General features: G+C 48.1%; 1 protein-coding gene across 3 annotated transcripts; it reads right to left on the minus strand.

The window, feature by feature from the left end:
- Positions 1–30: 30 nt before the first annotated feature.
- Positions 31–9,832, minus strand: KIF20A (kinesin family member 20A). Of its 3 annotated transcripts, none has more exons than XM_067305144.1 (19): positions 9,821–9,832; positions 8,623–8,798; positions 8,033–8,122; positions 7,784–7,903; positions 7,204–7,342; positions 6,919–7,106; positions 6,690–6,834; positions 5,789–5,989; positions 5,405–5,516; positions 5,230–5,301; positions 4,497–4,640; positions 4,250–4,415; positions 3,828–3,992; positions 3,021–3,160; positions 2,815–2,917; positions 1,972–2,179; positions 1,548–1,639; positions 1,123–1,260; positions 31–605 (listed from the first exon to the last, which is right to left on the minus strand). In XM_067305144.1, the coding sequence occupies exons 2-19, from the start codon at positions 8,779–8,781 to the stop codon at positions 333–335; spliced, it is 2,655 nt and encodes an 884-aa protein (XP_067161245.1). In that variant the 5' UTR covers positions 8,782–8,798; positions 9,821–9,832; the 3' UTR covers positions 31–332. The 3 variants fall into 3 exon arrangements, with proteins under 3 accessions (XP_067161245.1, XP_067161244.1, XP_013804728.1); XM_067305143.1 differs by having other exon boundaries at positions 9,738–9,821; XM_013949274.2 differs by lacking the exon at positions 9,821–9,832 and having other exon boundaries at positions 8,623–8,912.
- Positions 9,833–9,846: the final 14 nt, after the last annotated feature.

Raw genomic sequence — 9,846 nt, forward strand, 5'->3', positions numbered from 1 at the left:
CACAGAGGATCTTGTGAACTGATTTATGAGTTATGTGCCAACATAGTTGAAGAGAACTCACTTAACCTGTCCTTTTGTTAAACAACTTTGATCATCCACATTATTTTATATTTAAAAGAAGAACTTTCCTCATTATAGTGTTTAAGTTACAAAAGCTTACTTGTCCACTTTGGTTTTGATTAAAAGTTTAACCATACATATACAATGTTTACATAAGCTCTCAAGCAGCTACAATAATAAAAAACAAGCACACAAAGAAAAACAGATGCTATTATATTGGATTTGCCACCTGTTCCAGTAATAGTGGGGCAGAGATCTCTTTTTGGTAAGTGTCATAGAGCAACTGAACGAAGTTGCCACCCTCTGCCAACAACAGGACGGGCAGCTGAACGCGACAGAAGGTTGTGCAGGAAAGGCTTTTTACCAGGAGGTTGATTTGGTTGTAGGTTTTCCCTGTTGGCACAGAACCGTTTCTTTAAGGTAGACGTTGGAGGAGCCTGGAGCTTCTGCACAGTGTGGTACTGTTCAGCAATACAAGCTGCTTTCTTCCTCAGGTCTAGTTTTACCAGCATCATGTTGTTCTGCAGTTCTGCCAGTGTTTGGTCCTGAGAAGGGGAAGGCAGTATATTCAGAGTTGTGACAATTTCCCTAACTCCCTAGCTACTATGAGCTGAAGAGAATAGTGAACTTCGGCAAAGGCAGTTTAACTGGTGTGCTAAATAAGACTGTATAAGCATCTACTAGCACCAGTGTAGTCATTTAATGACAAAACAGGAACAGTAAAGCTAGGAAAAAGCTGAATCCATCCTGCTGCAAACATGCTGTCATAGCAACTGTGAGGGAATGCAGTGGTTAAGGAAATGAAAACTCAAAATTCTCCTACTCTCAGTGCAGGCTGTCAGGTGACTGAACAGGAACAATCTGGGTCTAAGTTATAAACATGCAGTCTGACTCAGCCATTGAACGAGTTAGCAATATAGCCACCCTAATGCAATAGGCAGTACTTGTCTAGAGAATAAGTCATTTATATTTGCAGCTGCAAGAACCTAGGTTTATCTGCTGATTATGGCAAAGTGCCTTAGTCTAAATCCCTTGCAACGCACAACAAAACAGACATGTTACCTGTCTAGCCAGAATGTCATCACAAGTACAGAGGGCTTCTCGAAGTTTCCCTGCACTTGTACTGTGGCAGCATGCCCTCTCTGCAGACTGGAGAGACTCCCCAAGTTTTTGCAATTCCGACCGCAGCAATCTGACATTCTACAGGAGGGAGAGATTTAATATAAAATCTAGCTTTGACATTGCTCTGGAAACAAAGGCACTCCAAGGTAACCCAGACATGTAGTACTGAGATGAGATCCTGAGCAAGATCCAGTGGTATCACTTAGAGCAGCACCTTCCACACATCTGATCAAGATCTGTTTTCAATAGACCTCTTGCCTTTAACCATTCCTTTAAAAACCTGGAGACAGCAGCTCCAAACTCTCTAAACTGGCAACTACTTCCCCCTGCAAGAATTCCTCTCCATAACACAATGGTGGATTTACCTTTTGTCCATCCTCCAGCTTCTTGTCTACATCCATAGTAATGGGTTTGGCAGAGGGAGGTGGCTCCACTAATTTCTGGTACTTGCGCAACTCTGGGAACAGACAAAAGCAGCAAGCTACAGTACATCCATAAGGTTTAAGTTTTTCTCAAGTTAAGTAGTACCTTTCGACAAGCTGCCGTAGGCAAACTGAGAAAAGCTTTGGGTTTGTGCAGACGTGGCTATTTCATCTCCCTTCAGAAGGGACTTTCTAGATTCTGTGAGCATCATGTTAAACGAGAAGGACAAATACATCCAGTACACTATTCCTGTCTTCTCCCACAACTCAAAATAGTGGTTTCAGACGTCCAAATCCAGTACACAGTACTGTACTCTCTAACCCTCTGCAAGGAGACCTCGGATATTGTTCAGGGCCACTGCATTACCTGCTGTTGCTGTATTCAACTCCATTTGACATTGCTCCAGTTTGGCTTTAGTTTCTAGCAGCTCCTGTTGCAGAGTGCATGAGGCAGCCACTCGCTTTGATCTACGCAGGCCTTGCTCTGAGTCCTTTTGCTTAGTATGCAGGTTCTCCAATTTTTCTTTTGCCTCCTGCAGAGCAGCTTGGAGCTCCTCTATCTTCTCATCACGCTCCTAAGAAAGCGAATTTGTTTATAAAGAACCAAAGTTTTCTTAACACAGCTTTTGCTCACTGAAACTTCAGTAACTTTCAGTGTCTGTTTCTTCCAGATTTTCTTAAATCATGCACTTCACACACTAGACCCAGCACTTATTGTGCTTAAGTGAAGGCAGTGAAGCCATTTCCTGAGCCTAAACCACTTTTTCCAGCTTCTTTCTCTCTCACACAAGGGATTTTAGAGATTTGGCATCTTCAGAGACCATTCAAATGCCATAAAATGAAAAATTTAGACTGGCCTGTACCCATCACCACAACTAAAAGCAAGAAGAGAAATTCACAGAACTTGTGTTAATCTGAAGATGGCAAAGCAAGTCACTAGAGTCAAGGGGTTGAGCAAATAGAGGAATCTGAATAGTGATACATTAGCTTGCAAACTAAGGGCTGAAAACCAGAAAACCTGGTGAACTACATAAAGCAATAGCCAAGAAGAAAGAACTGTGGATCAAGCTATCAAGGAATACTACAGCACACAAAAGCAAAACCCTTGCTCTCAGTTTGCACAACAATCAGCTTCCTGGACTCAAATTTCTTGTGTCCCTTTCCAAACCCACTACCTCTTCCTGATGTCACTCCATTGCCCTGAACAAACCTGGATCTCCTCCTGGTAATAGTCAGTCAGTGACTCCTTCAGGTTATTCAGTTTATCATCATACAGTTCCTCCAGCAGCTCCTTCTGGGCATCCACATGTTGGCTACAGAGAGAGCAAATAGCTACAGGCATCAGATCTGCCAGTTCTTGGTCTCCCCTGTGCTTCAGCTCACCCTGATTCTGAGGGTGATCAGAATAAGTTGTACCTGCACCACTGCTCCTTCTGTTGCAGGTGCTCCAGCATCTCATTGCAGATCTCTTCACGGAGGCGCATTTCTAGTTGCAGCTTCTCCTGCCGCTCTTGCACCAGCAGTTCTCGTGCAGCCTCCACTACACGCAACAAGTCCTGCAGTAAGGACACAACTGCTTTGCCCACACTGCACAACACAATTAAGGCCTAGAAAAAAAACCTTGCTGATCTCGTACCTCCAGACTGGGTGGATCTAGGTTTAAGATGCTTTCAGTCACTTGTAAAGAGAAGCTGCCAGCCTCGCTCTGAATTCCTCTCCAGTGAGACTGCCTAAACACTGCACCTCAGATGGAACTACCTCTAGAACAGTTTCCCTTCCTGCACTGCTCAAGGCTGCACTGGCCTTTGCTACCTTGGCACATTACGACTCAAGTCTCTCTAGGTATATGACTTCCCTCCATCTCTTAATCTTCTAGAAAGCTTGCTTATTTTTCCTCACTGAATTTAAGCCATCTGTTTTGCTTTCCGATCTCTAGATTTCCTTTGCATAGTAGAGATTATGGGTCTGCAGCTGAGCTCTTATTGTCCCTATTCTACAGATGGCAAAGTGGTTCCAAAGTAAGCATATGCTTCAGATTTTGACCAACTGCTGAATGTTTTCTTCATGGATTCCCAGTTTCTTGGTCTAAGGATCCCACACCCTTTTGAGGTTCTCTGTCATCTCTATTTATTGTTGACCTCCAGTTCCACCTCCCAGGTCAAAGCTAACAGTCATGTTCATGCCTCTCTATCTATAAAGGATGTAAAACATACCACTACCCACCTCCTTCTCATACATGGCAATATCTGCTTCATCCTCACTGTCATCTTCTGGTTCCACTTCTTCCTTTGCCACTGCCTCTGGACCCTGGCTGGTTCGCCTGCTGTGCTCTTTGATGATTGATTGTATGGATGGAAGTCCTACCTTTGTGGGAGGTGCCTGAACAAGCTGAAGGGAAGAAGGCTACCATTACTTCAAGTCCACAAAACTTGTAAGTCACATAGTCTTTAAATGTGGCACTTTCCTGCTGTTTGTCAAACCTCTAAGTTTAGCAGAATCTGGAAATACTGTGGAGGCAATAATCCAGTGGTGAAGCATGGTGAGGACTTGCAAGCATCCCCCCTCCCTTGTGATGGAAAGGCTCCCATTCCCACAGAAGCAGGAAGTATCCCGAGCATGCCATGATCCTGAGATGTACTACTTACCTGGCTGGCAATGGCTGAAAACTTGGCTACGTACAAAGTCTCATCATAGGTAGATGCACACTGGTTAATGTTGACAATCATGCAAGAGCGTCCACGTCCAGTGAAGAAACCCTGGAACACACGGGTTAGCTTGCTGTCCCGGAAGGGAACCACAGTCTGCTTCAATCTATGGGGAGAGACAAGAGTGAGCCCATGGGAAAGCACAACAGCTTCCCGCACACCCTCCTATGATATCTTGGATACTTACTTGGACTGCTGGTTCTGGCGGAGGGCAGCAATGCAGCGGCCCAGTGTATGCAGGGAGGTGTTGATGTTGTTTGCCTCTTTCATTCGGTCACCACTTTTTTGGTCCTTGCAGCGCTCTGACCCCGCAAGGTCACACAGGGATAGCCTGAAGAAAACGCAGGAGATACTACATGACCTTCTGGGTTTGCCCTGTTCTACCCAGGTTTAGAAGTCAGACACCCTGCGATCATCTAACCCTGCTCACCCTTCCAGCTTCCTTAGAGTACAGGAGCACCTTTGCAGTATAGGCTACTGCTGGATGGTAAGGCCTACCTTAATCGTAGGGCTTGCACAAAGTAATACCAAATGAGCTTAGAGGTGCCAAGTTTGAAGATGATCTGCCAGTCTTCAGGACAGCCACTTTCCAGGTACTGAGTCAACTCATTTCCAGATAACTACATCCCCGGAACAGGCAGCAGCAGTCAAACCAGTTCCAGTACAATGGCAAAGTTACCCGCATTCACCCTTATTCAGAGAGCCTGACAACTACCTCAAGTTGTACTTTGCAGCACTCCTCACAACCTCCTTCCCACTATCAATTCCAGGACTTAAAATGGGAACATTTACTCCTTCCAGGTACTTTCAACTAGACCCGCCTCAGGATATTTCCCATACCCAGATCCATAACCACAGCAGAGACAGGAAAGTCAAGTCCACAGGAAAAACACCCTAGTCCTAAAGGGCATGAAACTCACTCGCTGATTTTGGGAACAATTTCACTGCCACCTCCTTGCAAGTGCAGAATCCGAACAGAGAAGATACTGTGACTGTAAGAAGAAAGATGCAGATATTTTAAAAAAGGAAGTATGACCTGTAAAAGCCCCTCAGAATTGTATGACTCAGTCTAAACACACTGTTCCCACCCCAGACCTGCGACTGGAGTTCTGGTTCATGTGGGTACTAGCAAAACTCTGGTTTTTCCGACCCAGCTTCAGGAGCTTCCAGGCCTCATCAGCATCACGGACATTGATCCAATTTAGATCTGGAAAAGCAGGCATGCATTGGGCAAGTCAGTTAGGAGAATGGCAAAGAAATAATTATCTCAGCCCAAACTTCACTGTTGCATTTCCTTGGCATTAACAAACCTCATTTCACTCTACCTAAACATCAGAAACCTGAGGGGCCACAGAGAACTTTATGCTCCCCAACACATCCCTGCTAAGCCACCCACTCAGTCCATAAGTCTCCCTCAAGTATGATCCACCCAGGCCCACCCCTAGCGGACCACAAAACATATCTTCCAGGCAAATCTACCTTTCACATAGGGGTTGCCAGTCTGGTCTTCACAGAGCCGCAATGTCTGCCTCTTGCGGTTCTGGCCTGATAGAGCTGGTTCTAACAAGTCATAGATTAACTCATTGTAAATCTCAAAAAAGGAGACCCAGATGGAGAACTGCACATCTCCTGTGGTGGTGAGTGAAATACGATCCAGGTCAGCCCAGCGAGGGCCCAGTTCTAGGGAAGAGTAAGAGGAAAATGCATGACTGCAGCCTTTCACAAGTCCAACCTGAATGGTTTAACTAGCGGTGGGGTATCTTTCCTCAGCAGGAACACTATCCCAGACCCAAACCTATTCTATATCCCTCCCCCTCCCATCCAGACCTCCTCTAATGCCTATACCCAGACACTCTAAGCTTCCCTTTAGCAGCAGCACCCTTTCTGTATAAGGACTTTTCATATGTTTGATCTCCATTCTAAAAGTATAGGATATCTTAAACAGGAGCCCTTCCTGGGATAAGTGAAGTTATAGTCCTGGTTACCTTGATGACTCTATGCTTCTGGACATCCGATCAGCTAGGTTTGACAGTCTGGGCACAAGTGCTCAGTGCAGCCTGTCACCTTAGGCACCCTGCTTTCCACCTATCCCCAGAGCATGATGCTCAGCTGCTCAATAAGCTTATCTATGAATGAAGTAAGTGGGTGTCAACTAATTTTTCATTTCACAAGGCTTTGTTATTAAACCATAGTCAGCTCTTCATATACTAATAACACATGCACAGTCAAAGTTCTTCAGCACAGAGATCCTCATCTTTCCCCCCAAAACTTCTTGAGACTGCAGAATCTTCAATCCCTTACGCACCAGATAAGCATTGCTTTCTTCCCCCAGCCCCCAATAAAAAGCAGCAGGTAGTACACAATAGGTTGCCAGATGTACCTTCTGTCTGGCTGATGTCTGAATGACTGGTAAATTGGCTAGATGAAGAGAGGCCAGCAACTCCACTGTCAAAACTGCCACTCGTGGTGGCCTGAAGCTGGGATTCTGTGCTGTGACTCCTCTTCAGTGGTGTTAATAGCTCCTCCTGGAAGAAGCGAAGAACATGAGCCTGTAGTACAACACCATCACTTCCTTCTTAACATAAGTAACCTAGAAGGAGCATGCTTACCTCCCACAGACCCCCTCGCAGCAAGGTCTGTTTCTTGGTCTCTTCCTGCCGAACCTGCCTGCTGTCCAGCCACATCACCTCATTGGAGAGTGAAGGTTTCAGATCCATTGCTTGATACAGTCGGTCCCCCACACTGTTGAAGATGACTGCTAAGGACCGAGGCAGAATCCCACCATCTTTGTTGGTACCTGAAGCAAGAGCAACCACAGCAAGTTGAGGACTCAGCACACACGCAGAAACAGACAACTTCCTTAACAGGCCACTAACATCCAGTATTCTTCTTACCCTGAATAGTGTGAGTCTTCCCTGAATTGGTGATGCCATAGGTGTAAACCAGCCAATTCTGCCCATTCAGTACATCCTTTACCACCTGCTTCATTGTATCATCAAAGAACAACTTCTGCCCCACATCTGGCCCAAAGATCTGCAAACAAGACAACAAGGAAAACAGCCTCATGTTGATCTTTCCTATCTTCTAACTACTGCTTGTTCAAGCGATACTACACACTACTGCTGTTCCCTCCACTCCCCCCACACCATGAACATAGACCCAGCAGTCACTCCAGGCCAAGTCCCTGCAAAAACAAGCTGATCATTTCAACAGCCTCTAGTGTAGTCAGAGCTCCAGGAACAAAAAAAACCCAAAAGTTTGGCATTTTCTGCCAAAAAGGCTGGCAGGCTCAACTGAAAAACACACCAACAACCACACACACACACACACACTTCAGCAGAGGGTTGTACAAGAGACAACATAGTTCACACAGTGCATTATCATCACTGATTATTAGCAACCCAGTTTTTCTAGCTGTAACTCTGGTTTAAGCTCAGAAAAGTTCCAGATGGACTGTTTGTCCCAGCTACCTACCTGGGTGAAAGTGAATCTATGCGCTGCTTGTCCCACTCCACGTTCTGTGCTCCTCATGGTGAAAGAGTCCTTGGGGGCTTTTAGAAGCAGGGTCTCCGAGTTCTCAATGCAGACACAACCCTGAAGGACCAATTAAATCCCATCACCTCAATGTCTTACAAGAGGCCATGGCACAGACAGCAAAGGATGATAGCTCCTCCAAGCAGGCACTGGCAACTAGCTCAAAGTCTGCTTAGTTCGGTGTCTTACCTGATCTTCCCCTTTTTCCAGCTCTGTAGACTTCAAGGGTCGAACTCTGAGATACACTTTTACTTTCCCATTACTGTCTTCAGCTACAGCCTGCAAAATTAGCACAGGTTAGATGTGCTAGCCAGAGAGGCCACACAACCATCTGTCACTTGGAATGTTAATGGGAACCAACAGCATGGAACACATGTGGCTACCTTGACCTGGTGCTCAGTAACTAATGAATGCTTCAGTGATCCCAAGAGCCCCAGCAACACCGGAAAACAAGCTTGCTTAGGCATTTTGAGGCACCCCAACATTTTTTTTCTGTTTATCTAGTGAATCAGACCAACAGCCCAAAGACCTGACACCAAAACCAGCCTCCAGATCAAGCATCATACCAAGAGGCACCTTCTGGTTGTGGCCTTCAGAGTACACTCCTCATAACAGAAGCCACCCACAAGGGGGGCAGGATCTTCTCTGAAGGCAGTATTTTGTTCTACCCTCCTCTGAAGGGCCTCTGTTGGCCCTGTATCACAACACCTTTTTGCAGAGACACAGCAGTCACAAGCCAAGACACTACTGTGTTTGTGGGAAGAGAGCTCCAGCCTCACCTGCTGGGAGCCACCAAGGTCTGGAGAGATGGCAGAGAACTCTGACAGCAGGTCCTTGCGCACATCAGCCCCAAACCCCGTTGCTGTGGATTCGAGAACAGGGGAGGCTGCAGCCTCCTCGTCAGAGAACAGCCCTGGGGAGAGGAGTGCCTGGGCCATGGCGTCTCACGTGACTCCTAGAGGAAAAGGGGCGCAGTGGAAACGGGGTGATGCTACAGCAGCCTTGAGGAGTGCAAGTTTCGCTCTTCACAAGCACCCGCCATGCACACAACATCGCACAGCCCCTCAGCTCACATGCACACCAGCACAAACACACACAGACCACCCTCCACACACAGACCACCACACAAGACCCCACCCCCCATACATACACACACAGCCCAACACACAGGACCCTCCTCCACACACGCAGACCACCATGCGGGACCACCCTCCGCACACACATCACCGTGCAGGACCCCCCCCTTCCACACACACGCACCACTGTGCAGGGCCCCCCACACACATACACACACACCCCACCGTGCAGGACCCTCCCCCCACACACACACACACACCCCACCGTGCAGGACCCTCCCCCCCCACACACACACACACCCATCACCGTGCAGGACTCCCCCCCACACACACACACACCCATCACCGTGCAGGAACCCCCCCCCACACACACACACCCATCACCGTGCAGGACCCCCCCCCCCCACACACACACACACCACCGTGCAGGACCCCCCCACACACCCATCACCGTGCAGGAACCCCCCCCCCACACACACACATATCACCGTGCAGGACCCCCCCCCCCACACACACACACACCACCGTGCAGGACCCCCCCACACACACGCACACATCACCGTGCAGGAACCCCCCCACACACACGCACACATCACCGTGCAGGACTCTCCCCCCCTACACACACACACACACATCACCGTGCAGGAACCCCCCCCACACACACACACACATCACCGTGCAGGACTCTCCCCCCCCCCACACACACACACACATCACCGTGCAGGACCCCCCCCCCCCACACACACACATCCCACCGTGCATGACACCCCTCCACGCACACCCCCCTCGCAGCCCCCCCCAACTACATACACACACACCCCCACGAGGCAGGACCCCTTCCCCCGCCGCCAGGGACACCCGCGCCTCCCGGCAGCGCTGGGCCGCAGCGGCTCGCGCCCACCTCGCCTCCGCGCGGCGCCTTCTGTT

The sequence above is a fragment of the Apteryx mantelli genome, chromosome 14, assembly GCF_036417845.1.
Source record: "Apteryx mantelli isolate bAptMan1 chromosome 14, bAptMan1.hap1, whole genome shotgun sequence".
NCBI classification, from domain to species: domain Eukaryota; kingdom Metazoa; phylum Chordata; class Aves; order Apterygiformes; family Apterygidae; genus Apteryx; species Apteryx mantelli.